The 14,889-nt window shown below is 34.9% G+C and overlaps 1 protein-coding gene across 6 annotated transcripts; it reads right to left on the bottom strand.

Moving 5' to 3' along the window:
- Window positions 1-724: 724 nt before the first annotated feature.
- On the bottom strand, window positions 725-4,739 carry LOC110622683. 6 transcript variants are annotated; one of them, XM_043960057.1, is made up of 4 exons: window positions 4,403-4,739; window positions 4,011-4,242; window positions 3,577-3,651; window positions 725-3,435 (listed from the first exon to the last, which is right to left on the bottom strand). In XM_043960057.1, the coding sequence occupies exon 4, from the start codon at window positions 3,295-3,297 to the stop codon at window positions 1,045-1,047; it is 2,253 nt and encodes a 750-aa protein (XP_043815992.1). In that variant the 5' UTR covers window positions 3,298-3,435; window positions 3,577-3,651; window positions 4,011-4,242; window positions 4,403-4,739; the 3' UTR covers window positions 725-1,044. The 6 variants fall into 6 exon arrangements, with proteins under 6 accessions (XP_043815992.1, XP_043815991.1, XP_021622971.1 ...); XM_043960056.1 differs by having other exon boundaries at window positions 4,011-4,129; window positions 4,488-4,739; XM_021767279.2 differs by lacking the exon at window positions 3,577-3,651.
- Window positions 4,740-14,889: the final 10,150 nt, after the last annotated feature.

Raw genomic sequence — 14,889 nt, 5'->3', positions numbered from 1 at the left:
TGACTTGAAATCAATAAATTATTTTATATAGGGACTTCTATATTTTGATTCATTTTACACCTTACTTAGTTTATGAGTAATAAATGGAGGATGAATTGGATATAATTATCTCATTTGTTCTCTATTAGGATTGATAATGAAATCTTTATGCAAGGTGGAATAAGATATGAACCATCCATTTTTGTGCATGCTGCTCTTAGATCCTGTGGTCCCTCGGAGAATGAACCAAGTTCTCAGATCTTGTTAGATGTCCATTGAGCTTTTTGCACTCTTGCGTCTCTTTAATATTCCCTCGAATCACCTCATAGCTGCAGTTTGTCACATTACTTGACTGATTTGACTTCCCAGTATGAGGGTATAATGATTCTGTTTTAAATTTAAAGGGTGTAATTGAACCCCAATAGATGTATGAAGGCTCAATCGAGTCTTAAAGAAAAAACTAACCAGAAATTTATACAATTTCCCAATAAAAATCATTAAAAAAAATTATTATTCTCATAATTTGAAAAACTCATTAACTGGTGCCTATTTTTGAAAAATACCAAGCATCACAGATGCAGCATGACCACCTAGATTTTGATCAGGAAAATGGTTGGGGTACAATATGAAAGCCTTCTCAATGCAAGCAACCAAGCAAGCACCGAATATAGTGAATCCCTTTCACAGCATGGTTATAATATTTGCCTTTTAAAATGATCCTAAATCATTGTTAAGTAGCCAAAGATGCAAGAAATTGTAACATTTCACAAGCCCAAATGATACAGTTATATTGGTTGCCGCCAGTGCCAGCAAACTTGATCATGGTCAAGCATTGAGTAATTTCATACTCCAATTCAGCAATCCACAAAAAAAGAAAAAAAAAAAAAATTCGGTGCATTTGCAGATCCATTTATGCTGCAAAAAAGCATCAACAGTTTTGGATCAGCTTTACAAAAGAAACCTTACCTGTATTGGTGTATCTTGAGCAGTTTTCATTAGCTAATTTCTCGGTCATTTCAGACTCATCTACAACATCGGCTTCCTCAGCCACCTATTTACCGAACCTTATTTATCATCCTTAGCTTGTTCATCACTGTCTATCACTTCAACCTCCTTGAATTTTGAGGTATCATCCACCATCTGATCAACCTTAGTTGCTGTAAATTTTGGCGCCATTTCTTCCTTACTTTCCCCTGTAATTTCTACCATTTGTGCCTCATTAGCTTCATTAATTACCTGAAGAAGTTCTAAAGGTGTAGCTGCTGGATCCAACTCCCGACAACCCTTCGGAGCATTATGAGCTTCTTCACCACTAAGGAGATGATCAGGTACCTGATGAGAGAAGCGAAACATCTCTTCTTTAGGAATCCTCCTAATTTCTTTGGGGTCCATATGCCTATGAAAGACTGTCTTGAAACCAGCAACCTTAACAAGAGGAACAACAGATACACCATGTTCTTCAGTATAGTCATCAAGCACTTCAACCATGTCATATTGGTGGACCACTTCATCTGGAGTATGCTCATCCCAGTCTGCAGACCAGTTTCTATAGAGGGCCCAAATGTCTCCCTTTCCTGGAAGTATGCAAATGACCCCACGAGTGCCTTTTGTCCATTTAACCTTGTGAGAGAAAGAATTTAACGTTTCGGTAATCTCGTGTTTTCCTGCCCTGAAATCCCCACAAGTCTTGGGAAAACCAGAAACTACCCAGTCTACAGAGCTGAATTCACTGTTGCTCCTTGAATTAAGCCAACTAATCTTCATCTTGAATGGATTCAACGAGATCACTTTGTGGATTCGAGCATAGTATCGAGGCATTCCATCGTCTTCATCATAGGCAGCCCAAACCTGGTCATCCCTAAAAGCATTTTCAGTTCGATCCAAATCAAAATTGTGAAAATCAGGGTCTGGAACATTAATTGACATTGGTCCAGGGGCATCTTTAATGGAATCATCAGAAGAAAAGCCACGAAAAGACTTCTTGCTTCGTTTTGCATCATTCATAATAGTAGAGTCATCATGCTTTGCATCATTCATTACCATGCTTTTCCGTTTTTCTTCCAGTTTTACTTGTTCTGAGTTCCATTCTTCAAGCTTTTTACAAATATCCAATCTTGCCTTCTCCATCAACATGTTTCGGAGTTCAACAGGTAGCAGTTCTCTCTTGCTATTGACCTTATTATCAACACTAGAAAAACCATGGACCCTTTCTGTCTCCAAACAGCCCATTCTTTGCTCGGATGCAGTTACCAAGCCTGATCTTCCATACCCAGTTCCATAAGAATTCACATAATTTCTTTCATCAGATCTTCTCCTTTTGAGGAGTTGGTCAGCTTTTGCTGCTTCATGCTCTCTCTTCACATGCAGATGTGCCTGTTGAACTGTGCTTGCAGCTTGAGCAGAGGTTGACGGTGAAGGAACCGCAGCTCCAGTACTAGCCATCCTAGAAAAATGATTCCACTGTGGATCTGGGCTGTGGGATGAATTTACTCCGAGCCCATCAGGTCCAGAACTTTGAGCTACTCCACAATTTCTTCCAACATTGAACAGGGTAGTATTTGCAGCACGATATCTTGAATTCTGATGCTTTGGACGAGAAGAATAATTGGATGGCTTCATAACATTTGGAGGAGGATCCTTCTCTGCAGCAAAAAAAGCTTCATGACAATTTGGGCATAGGAGGGTGTGATTTAAATAAATCCTCAGATACTCGTATTGTGTCTTACATCTGTTGCATATAGTCCAAAAAGTATCAGGTTTTTTATGAGGAGGAGGAACAAAGGTTGGCCCTGTCCGAGTATTCCTGTTCTGAGTCCTTGCATCTGATTTTACAGCACTATCACCATTGTGAAAGCCATTAACAGTAGATGGTGTTGAGGGATCCTTTGCCTGAGTTGACACTTTCTGTTGAAATCCTACCACATTTAATTTGTCATTGTATGCTAATCTCTTAGACTTATCAGATAACATACTCCATGCCTCTGACACCAGCTTGAATGCGCCATCCGCACCCAAAGATTTGTTTTTATCTGGGTGAAGCATGAGGGCTCGCTTTCTGTACTGTTTCCTGACTGTCTCATCATCAGCTGAGGGGCTTACAGCAAGCACACTATACCAATCAACTTCACCAGTAACTGTTCTTTTCTGTGCAGAGGCATGCACATCAAATGTCATAAGCATTTGAGATAGACCCTCAAGCCCAGGATACAAGCTTTGGGCCTTCAAAGCAAATTTATTTGCCCCAGCAAAATCTCTTTCTGTAAACTTCCTCTCAGCAATTTCTTTAGCCCTGACTGCTTCATCTTTATTACACTCCATAGTTCCCTATTTATGACAAATTAATTATCTCTCCTTGTTACAGTGTTATCAAATTTTCATCCACAAAGGATCAGAATACACAGCCTGTTATTTTTCATGCTTGGAGACCAAGAGAAAATGTACATTTGTGCTTGACACCTGCTCAAGAAAATGAGACCATTTTAGTGAAAAACATTAGATAGGAAGATACCAACTGAACTCTAACATAATCATAACCATAAAACTACCAAATATAACGAGAACTTTGTTTGAAGTCAACATTATGAGAATCCCACGTACATATTCATTTCCAAAAAACATAAGCTTCTCACGAAGATCAAATGATGCTTTATAACTTAGGATACACCATTGTTACTGAAATAAATAAGGAGCATGTTCAACTATTTTAAGCAGAAAACTGAAGTTAACAATTTTGCAGAAAAATAAGTCCATTCCCTTAGTAATAAATATCAGCAACAGTTAGCAGATTTGCAACATAACTAATCAGTCCACATTTCTCCGCTCAGTTTGCACATATGACAAGTCCAATTTCGTTCTGCATCTGGCAATACAAGTAACTAAAAGGTTCTTAAAACAGCCTTCCTCTCTTTGACACCCCACATATACAGCTGGTTGAATTACTAGCATTATCAATATAATGTGATAGAAATTAAGCAGATTCTCCGAATCCTTTCACAAAGAGACAAATAATTAATAAACCAAAGAAGTCAAACCTTTAACATATTCATTTCAATTCAATCCATGCGCTCTTTTGGGTGTGGGTTCTTACTTGAAGCTGCTCTTGTAAGATCTATAACGAACCACATAATTTTAAGTACAAAAGCAGTCGGGCCTGCATGAATCAGTTGGACAAGCAGCATTAAAAATTGATAGCCTTCGTTATAGGATAACTTCGATGTAGCATGACATTTTTCTGCCTAGATGCCAAAAGCAATTTCACAACCACTGAAAATCGATGAAAATCAATGTCACATAAACTTGCAACATATGATATAATGGATTCTATTTCCCATTAGAGCCCAGATACTAACTGAATTAGATAATAAAGGAATAAAATTGTTCAAGTAAAGATAGAACGCATGAAAATGATGCTTAAAACACCTACCTTTCTAACTCTCAGTGTGGATGGTCGAGATATGAACTAAAATGGTAAATGCTATTCCCGTCTTACCAAATTAAGGATATCTCACCTGAAGACTTATCTCTTTCTTGGTCCAAACATCAAGAAATCAGATCAGAGTCTGCAAGTCAAATTTCCAGCATTTTCTAGACAACCAAACAAGAAAACAAACAAAAGTGGTCAAACGTAACTATAGAGCTGTAAAACCAGTTTGTGGGGAAAAAATTTTGACAAATTCTATTTTTCAATTCTAGGGTTTTTTTTTTTTTTTTTTTTTTTAGCTCCTATTAGGAGCTAAAAAGTAAGAACTGGAGCTGAAGAGCGAAGAAGGCGAGGTCTGCATGTTATGATTGTAGGCTTTGCTGGTTATTGAACTGTACCTTTTTGGGCTTACTTCACTGGGCTTTATGCTGCTGCCAGTTCTGGGGCGGATCCCCATTGGCAAATAAGACAATTTTTAAAAATTATGGATTAATTTCGCTTATTACCCCTGAACTTATTAGTTATATCAACAATGTCCATCAACTTTAATTTGTATAAAATTCTTTAATTTTTATTATTAAAGCTTCTCCGATGATATGTTATTATTAATTTACATATTAACTTAAATAATTATATCACAAATGTCTCTGAACTTTAAATTAAATCATAAACATTATAATAATTCAATTTAATATATTAATAAAGTAATATAAATATGCTTAAAAATAATATATGATTTCATTTATCATTTTGTTAATATAAATGTAATTATCAACCTGCTAATTGAATGTAATTAAAATATAATAAAATAGAATAATTTTTGCATTAAAAATAAAATTAATAAAATAAAAATATATAATATCATTCTAAAGTTAAATTATAAAAAAATAAATAAAAAATAAATAGATAAAAGTTTAAATTTTATGGTAATTATAAATTTTAAATGAAAATTAAATAGTATAATTTATAATTCAATTAAAAATGTTTTTATAAATATTTTTTTAAAAAAAAATAAGTTAAATTAAAATTTAAGATTTTATGTCATACAAATTAAAGTTAAGAGACTGCTATTATATATGTTTTTAAATTTAGAGACGATATGAGAAACTTAGATAAAATTTATTTTTATAGATATAAAGTTAAGAGATTGTTATTTGTATTTATTTTTAATAAAAAGGATGATAAAATAATTATTTCGTAGACAAATAAAATAAATATATTTTAATAAACTTTTAAATGTAATTACTGATTTATTAATAACGATAATATTTATAAATTAAATAGTAAATTTTTTAATATTTAATTAACATTTAAAGAGTTTTTGGGAAACAAATAGAAACTGAAAAAGATTATTCCTATAACCAAAATTGAATATATTTTTCATAATTAATCATATCATATATATAGTATTAACGGAAAATTAATAATTCAAAATATGTTTTTTTATAAATTCTTAAAAAATTAAAGTATATTGTAGTTGTACTTTTACCTTCTAAATTTATAAAAATATATATATTTAAGTAAAATAATTATATTTATAAAGAATTATTAAATTAAAACAGAAAGTTACCGCTTCAAAAATATATTAAAAAAATTAACACTTTAAAATGACATTTTAATATTTTTGGGTTGTAAAAAAAAATTATTATAAATAATATTTTAATATTTCAAATTTCATATAATATTTTTTAATTTCTAAATAAAAAAATTGTTATTTTATCAAGAGAGACTAAATAAAATATTAATTTAAATATTAAGGGATCAAAATGTAATAAAAAGATTAAATTTTACTTTTTTAAAATATAATAAAAATTTAATTCAATCCCAAAATATGAGTACATAAATATAAATTGCATGCACCAATGATTAATAAGTTTAACAATTTCCTCTACTCAAATAAATTTAATTTATGAATCTTTTGCTACATGATACACATAAAAGAATTTAACTAGAAAAGTAGGCAAAAAATAAAAAATAAAAAAATCTACTTTTTTTATGAAAGACAAACAATGCCCAAAATAAGACACTAATCACTAACAGTAGCTTATGAAGTACCAAAAGATCTAAAAAAAGATCTAGAAATATATGTATGCCTTATGAAAGTGTTACAGCATGAAAAGCCATTTAATCTACCACATCATTAGCTTTCCCAAAGATATGAGAAATTGAAACCTCCCAACAATATGATAAATTATCTCGTTTGCGAGAAACTAAAGATTAAAAAGCTCCTGGACAAAGAGAATAGATTATTCACTACCTCTACAGCTTGCAAGCGATCACACTCCACATAAACTGCTTGATAATCCATATAACTTGTTCACTACCTATACAACCTGCAAGCTATCGCACTTCACACAAACACATTGATAACTCTCTAAGCCAACTTTAAACCTTCATAAATATCCCCACAGCTCAACTCTCAGATTAAAAACTTTACGATTCACATTGAAAATCTAGCGCCTAAGCTACTCTTCTTGTTTACTTCTCAAAACACCTCCCTCGAAAGCCATCTCTCCATCATGGTCTACCGTATTGAGCTTAATAGAATCACATAATGACACCCAGTCAATAATCCGTGCATGTGGATTTCAAGGCACAGGACAGGTAATGCAAGCCTTCATCATTATGAACGCCATTTTTTGTTGTTTTTCAGTAACTACAACCACCTTAGCCAGTGATGTTAGGCACTATGTATTCCTCTTGATCTAAATTTCAATTCAATAACAACCTCGCGTGATTTTAGCCCCTCTATTTGGGCTCACCAAATTTCTAAAATTTTTGGACATACGATGTTTATAATCAGACTTAAACCAAATCGTAAATTACTAAAATGATTTAAAATCACCATTGGACTACACATATCAAGGGCTTTGATTGATACCAATTTTATAGTTTTTCAATAGCGAAAATTTTAAAGACCCATAAATATGGCCATATCTTTTTTTCAGATAATTATATGTAGTCATGTTTTTTATAAAATAAAAATATATTCTTATCCATAGTATTATAGGCTTTATGTATGTACTTTCATTTTAGGGAAATTCTACTAGCATCCAGAACTGCAATTTTTATTCGGACACGCAGGTTTGAGACTAACCTTTAAAAGATGTCAATATTATAATCCTTTTTATCAATTTTAGATGTTTCAGACACATTCTAGGTATCAAAATTAGTATTAGTAAGCCCAAACTCAAAATTTATATCTTATTATAATATTTGTATTTAGCTTAATACATTACTGAATGTATTAGAATAACTATAATTGAGTAAGGTTATTTGCTATAGTAATATATTATAATCAAGGACTTTAGAAAATATTTATGAAATTTTTAGAATATATTCAATATTTATAGAATTGTAGAGGATTTTAAATATATGAGTTAAAATTTGTAATTTATGATTATTGGCTAATTTTGGCAATACTCAAAAAAGAAATATACTATTGTATTGTGGGCCTAAACCCTTTGAGTTGTTGAGAAATATGAATTATATTTTCTTGTAAGGAGTTAGATTCTACCGAAATTTCAATGCAGACTTTAGAAGTCTTTGTCTCTTTATTTCTGTATTGATAGTCTATTCTTTATTATCTTATGGTGGAGCATTTGCTCCTTATTTAGATTATTGAGATCTACTTTGTTGATCAAAAAAGGTATGTGTTGTTTGCTTTCAGGAGTTGAAAAAATGATAGCGCCCTCATTAGTAGCATTCTTAGCAGTAGCTCGTGAATTGCTAGCCATTTCGAGAGAGAAGATATTTATTTTTAAGAAAAAAAGGTAGGAGACAGATTTTAATCCAAATAAATATAGAGAATTCAATAGATTTTGTAGCAATGGAATCAAATGATGTGGTCGAAATAGAACTGTGCTGTAATTGATCAATTCTGTAAAAAAAAAAAATGTGAGGTAGTTGGCATCTACGACAGCCACTCTGACGCTCAAGTTAGTAAACTGAAGTATATGGCGAGTATAAGAAATTGCTTAGAACTTGAGAGTAGTTGTGTCAGAAAAGTGTACCTTTGTCTCTATGATTATTAGCTTTTATTCAGTAAGAAAATGGAGTTAATTATGACATTTTTTAATAATTCGGTAATGATGTGGCCGACTAATTGATAAAGAATCTCATTGGCTAATAGGTCGGGGAACCCCACGATTTCAAGAGTAATGGAAATCTACTAGATTGTGACTGCTAACAGTAACTTTATATGAAGAATCGTCCTCTTCAAGAGAGGGCGAATCTTAATAAAGAATTGGGTGCAACGGTGTTTGAGTCTCTTTTTTCACGGGTGAGATCGTGAATTGGTTTATCAGACCCTTGTCACATAACCATATTTTATGGTGATAATTTATTATTCATTTTGGACAATTGTTGTGTTATATCAATTATATATATAAATAGAAAGAGAGGAGAATAATGAAAATTTCTAAACTACTGTTATTTTATTTTAATAATAACTAATTGTCCTCCGATTGATTAAAAATAATACAATATTATTATTGTTTTAAAATTTAAATTTATTTAGTTAAGATTGATTTCTATTTAAATTCAAATGATATTTTATTTATAGTTTAAATTTAATTAGTTATATAATTTTAAAGTTATATAAATATAAATTTAAATTCTTTTGTCCTATTTCTACATAAATTCTACTACAATAAATTTTGCTTTAATATAATAAAATTTTTAAAAAGTAGGTAAATCATTGAATATTTAAAATTATGAAATAGCGTGTAAAGTATTAAAAGAGGAATGCGCAATGTCAAATTTATAATTTTTTAATTAAAAACTCAGTTGTGACATATCAATAGTTGATAGACAAAGCCTAAAAGTATATTAAACTGGATGATGAAGTCTAAGTGTAACGACCCGAAAATCAGACCGCCACCGCCGCTAGGATCCAGGTCGGTTTAAGGCCGCCGGAACCCGTAGCAAGCCTAACCTGAACTCTGTGTACCTGATAAATCCCATACATGATCAAACATACACATAAAACCTGAAAAAAACTTTTCATTTCCCTTACCAAGCTTGACCTGCATGCACTATGTCTGACAACATAAAACCCACTCTCATAGGGTCAGCATATCACAAGTCAGCCTTGGTTCAACACATTTCTTATCTTAAAACATAAAACAGTCAATAAAGATCATGCATGACAAGGGATTAACCATACACTAAGGCAAAGCACAACTCTATCCATTACATGACATTATCTCTATACATTATATTACATACTAATCTTTTAATTTACATCATGTCCACTATTCTATTACATAGCCAAAACCTTTACCCTTGACGTCTTCCTGGTCTACCTCTAACCTGCAAAACTGGGGTTAAGGGAGAGGGATGAGCTAAACAGCCCAGTGAGTAGAAACAATGAAAACAGTTCATTAATTACATGCTTTCATGAAATGCGTCACAGCACAAACATTTCACATCTCGAATTGGACATGACCTCAAAACTCCCTCTGTCAGCGCCCGGCCCCCCCTGGGAGCTCACACAGGTCTTTCCTTACTTAACAGATCGTGGGCTATTGAGGTCGCCTTGGTCCATCCACATCATCGATAAATAATGCAATGCATCATATTCGTGACTATTAATGCAATCAACCTATTGCATACTCATGGTGCATGAAACATGCTAAAAGCATTGAAGTTCTCACTTTAAAACATTAAATTTAGTTCCACTCACCTCTGGCAGACGCTGGACTGACTCTGCAACAGTTAACACTAATGGCCTCCTCGGTCCCTCGGGTCCGATCCTACACAGGTGGACTCGAATGAGGTGCCAAACATACTCTAAACAACTCCTAAACAACTCCCCAAAACCCCCTAAAACATCCTCAGACATGCCTAGAAAACAAGCAAAGAAAAGCTGGACAGGGCACCTTCGGCGGCACTTTCGGCTGCCGAACCCCCTCTCCAGAGACGAAACTCGGGCACTTTCGGCGGTCGAAAGTCCCTTCCAGATCCAAAAGTCTAAACTTTCGGGGGCAAGGTTCGGGGGCTGAAAGACCTTCCAGAGCCGAAAGTCATCCACCTTCGACGGCATGTTCGGCGGCCGAACCTTCCCTCCAGAGACGAAAGTCCCAACTTTCGGAGGCAAGGTTAGGCGGCCAAAACAGCCTTCCTAAGGGGTTCGGCGGCCGAACCTTGCTTCGGCGGCCGAACCTGAGTTCATCCAGAACTCAGCTTCATGCACAAACAAGCCACCCAAACCTTCCAACAGCCAAAACATGCAAACCACAATTCCACAACCTGCATATACTCAAGTATAGGCACAAAGGGGTCCAAAACTAACTTACAACCCCAACAAACAACACATCTAAACACATAAGCATGCTTTAACCACAAATCAACCAAAAACCCACTTTACCCTAAACATGCATCTCTACCCATAAACCTCCATAAAACTCACTGAAAACTGCATAAAACCTAAGGATCTACACTTACCTCTTGAAAAACAAGAGTTGGTGTGACCCCAAACGTGAAGATATGGAGATCCAAGCTCCACAAGTCTCCAAGCTTCAAAATCTTGCTCAAAGCTCACAACTCTTCAAAACAAGGATAAAACTCATGAAAACCTTGAAAGATTTGAAGAAACATCATGAAAACAACCCAAGGAGAGCAGGAACCTACCCTTGCACGAAAAGAGAGTGAAACACACTCCATTTCCGGTCAACGGGGCTTTTATAGGTGGCCAAACCGCCTCTTCTTCGGCGGCCTAAGCTGCATGCAAAACCATGCAACGTTCGGCAGCCGAACTTCACCTTCGGCGGGCGAAACCATGCAATGTTCGACAACCGAACTTATCCTTCGGCGGCCGAACCTGCAATTGTTCCCTTGGTCTTTTCCCCTTCAAAACCCAACTCTTTTGCATTCAAAACCATAAAACACGTAAAAACATTGTGAAAACCTTTCTCTTACCCTTCAAAGAACCTCCGACATTCTCAAATTCCAGATTTCAACGGAAACCCGCCGGAAAGTAAGATTTCGATGCCGGCGTCTAGTCGGGTATTACACTAAGCACTAAAAAGGACAAGAGAATGAACCAAAAGCAAAGTCAGAAGCTGGAGAGGCGAGGACATGAAGGAGATCATAGGATTTATCCCATCTCCCGAAGGAGGGATGATCAAAGTAAGTATAAGAACTATACTTTGTTGAATGACTCACGATACATGTTTTAATATAGATTAGGAAAAATAATAAGGAAATCAGGTGGCCTCCCAAGTCTAATCCCGAGAAAGCGAAGAAACGAGATAGGACCAAATAATGTCGTTTCCACGAAAATCACCATCTTACGACGAAAGAGTGTTGGCAGCTAAAAGATGAGATTGAGAGGTTGATAAGGGATGGTAGTCTTTGAAAGTTTATCAATAAGGGAAAGGAAGAGAGAAGACCTAAATCTGAGGCAACAAATCCCAAAATCACTCCTAACCGAGAGCCTGCAGAGATTATTCATGTAATAGCAGAAGGACCTAATAATGGTTAGGAAAAATAAGCATACCTCAAATGTAACATCCGGTTTGGTAAGTTAGACAAGAACTAAAAAAGACCGCTCAAAGGTTATTCACCTAGAGTCTTATAAGTTGGCCAGACTAGATAACCGAGTGATTCTCCACTTACATTTGTAATATAAGGAAATGTTATGAATAACAAGTTAACGAGTTATTTTCATATGTTATGTTATTCTATAATAAGGAACGATGGGATTACCTTCCTCAAAAAAAGATTAAGGGGACGAGAAGAGGCAGGTTCCGCCAGACCCTCTGGGCATTGGTCCCACTAAACAAGGTCACAAGGTGAGTTCCACCAGGCCAGGTCATAAGGCGAGCTCCACCAAATCATCCGAGCGTTGGTCCCACTAAACAAGGCTATAAGGCGGGTTCTACCAGACCATCCGGACATGAGTCCCACTAAATAAGGCAACAAAGCAGGTTCCACTAGGTTAGGTTACAAGGCGGGTTCTGTCAGATCATCCAGGCGTGGTCCTACTAAACAAGGCTTCAAGGCGGGTTTCGCTAGGCCAGGTCATAAAGCGGGTTCTACCAGACTATCTAGGCATTGGTCCCACTAAACAAGGTCAAAACGCGAATTCCACCAGACTATTTGAGTGTTGGTCCCACTAAATAAGGCCACAAGGTGGGTTCTACCAGGTAAGGTCACAAGGCGGGTTCCACCGGACCATCCGGGATTTGGTCTCACTAAACAAGGCCACAAGGTAGGTTTTTCGTCAGGTTAGGTCACAAGACAGGTTTTGCTAGACCACAATCTGGGTGTTGGTCTCGCTAAAAGCCAACAGGCAAGTTCTACTAGAAGACTGGGTGCTAGTCTCACTAAACAAAAGCGAACATAAGAGACCACAAGGCAGGTCTCACTAGGTTTTAATCCTTTATAAAAAATTTTAAGGCATGCCCAAGGCCACAAGGCGAGTATAAGCCAGGCCAAAAAGATCGGATGTTGATCCCAATAATTGAGGCCTTCAGACTTAATTACCGGGTGATAGCCCTATGTAAGACTTTTGAGGCGTTCGAGGCCTAAGTCGCAGGACGGGCGTTCACGGATGAGTATTAGCCTCAAGATTATAAGAAATCCTATAGAGTATTTCAGACTCGGGGCAAGTATTTGTTAGGCCATATATTCAGGTGTTATTTCTACTATCCAAAGGCTTTCAAGCTATTTATTACCACTATGGTGGATGGATATTAACCGTTAATAATTTTTTAAGAAATTGTTTACGTCTTGGATGAGGATTGTGAGTGAGCACAGGGCATAAAGGCACTCAGTGAAAATAATGACAAGATATGAGAAAATATTTTCATTAAAGTCATCAAATATTACATAGGAGGAAGGATATCTTCAAGTTCCTCCTCCTGAGTCTCTATTACATCAGTATTTTTTATATTTATTACGTTATCTGTAAAGATCCGGTCATGGGGACTGCCCTCTGCTTGTCCCTCCCCATATCTCATCTCCCTCCTCCTCCGGGAAGATGTCATCTATCTAAGTAAAGTCTTAAGAAGGAAACCATTACACCAACTCTTTATTTATCGAGTCTTGACCTTGCATGAACATCTCCCCTCCTTGGGCCATCGTCTCCCGCAATTCTGCCTCAAGCTTAATAACTTTGGTAGAGGCAGCTCTGACCTCCTCAGCTTGAGCCTATAACTCTAGGACATGGCAATACGACAAGGCCACCTAGTCCTTGGCAATTTTTGCTAGATTTTCAAGGACTAACTTGAAAGCATTGTCCTCATTCAGCTTAACCTGGAGTTTATCCAATGACTCTAGGGTCTCCCTCATGGTACCCTCCACCTCATCAACCGAGTCTTTAACCTTGGACACTCTTCAACCAAGAGCCTCCTACCCATCTCTTGGGTGTCAAACTCCCTCCTTAGGGCTTTGTGATACTCTTTGGCTATATAAGCACAGAAAGTACTCTTCAAGGCAGAGTGCATGACATTATCAAAATGACCATCTGTCTTGAACTTATTCATGCGACTGTGATCCACGGGTCTCAATGTACTTTTAATTAACATGATGACAAGAGTAGGATCATCAAGGAATGTGGGCGTCCGATTTAGCACCAATACTAGGCGTTGGATGCTCAAAGGCCAAAACATCTAATTTAGTTTTAAAAATGTATTCTTTTTTATAATCCTTTAATATTCATTAATAAAATTTAAACTTATTAGTTTACCGTCCACTTAATTAACATGATTTTGTTATTTTAATAATATTTTCATAATTATTGAGTTTGAGTCTGTATGTTATTTAATAATGTTGAAAAATAATTTTAGTTAAAAATTTAAGGGTTTTTTTACCGTTTAATTTATAATCACCTTTCACTTTTACATAAAGTATGGATTATAGATAATAATTTTTCTCTTTTTCTCTTATCTTTTATTAATTTATTTTTGTGTCATCATACATTAAATTCGGAGGTCAATATTTTTTCTACTTTTTAATATTTTGTTATAACTTTTTTAAAATTTTAATTAATAAAATTCATATTTTCACTCTATATATTAATAAATTGAATATAATGCACCATAAAAAATTATTCTCCTATTTATTTAATTAGGAGCAAACTTTTAATTTTAATTTATACTTTTTAAATGAATTATTTTATTTTAATAAAACTATATCAATTAACAATAGAATTTGAATTTAAATAGAAAACTTATCTAACTAATCAGAGTAAAGATTTTTTTGATTCATAACTTTTAAATAGATTTCAATGCTAGAATGAGGTTTAAATTTAAATAGAAAATCTAGCTTTGTATGTCCAAATGTTGTCTACCATTATCAACATGACCAAAAGCGTTGATATAAATCACTTATCATAGGGTTAAAATTTTAGTTCATAAAAAGCTATATGCCTTGAAGCTGGCTGATCACATGTCTTATGGGCAGTGAAGTATTATGAGAATAAAGACAAGTATGAAAAAAGAATAAGGTTGAGAAATATGACGTAAGCTACGACGTCAGCGCCC

Source organism: Manihot esculenta, chromosome 9, assembly GCF_001659605.2.
Source record: "Manihot esculenta cultivar AM560-2 chromosome 9, M.esculenta_v8, whole genome shotgun sequence".
In the NCBI taxonomy this organism is placed as follows: domain Eukaryota; kingdom Viridiplantae; phylum Streptophyta; class Magnoliopsida; order Malpighiales; family Euphorbiaceae; genus Manihot; species Manihot esculenta.
This window is presented reverse-complemented; position numbering and strand designations above follow the sequence as displayed.

What these genes read in the sequence shown, in the direction of transcription:
- LOC110622683 (XM_043960057.1), bottom strand. Translation starts at nt 3,297, where the DNA reads ATGGAGTGTAATAAAGATGAAGCAGTCAGGGCTAAAGAAATTGCTGAG.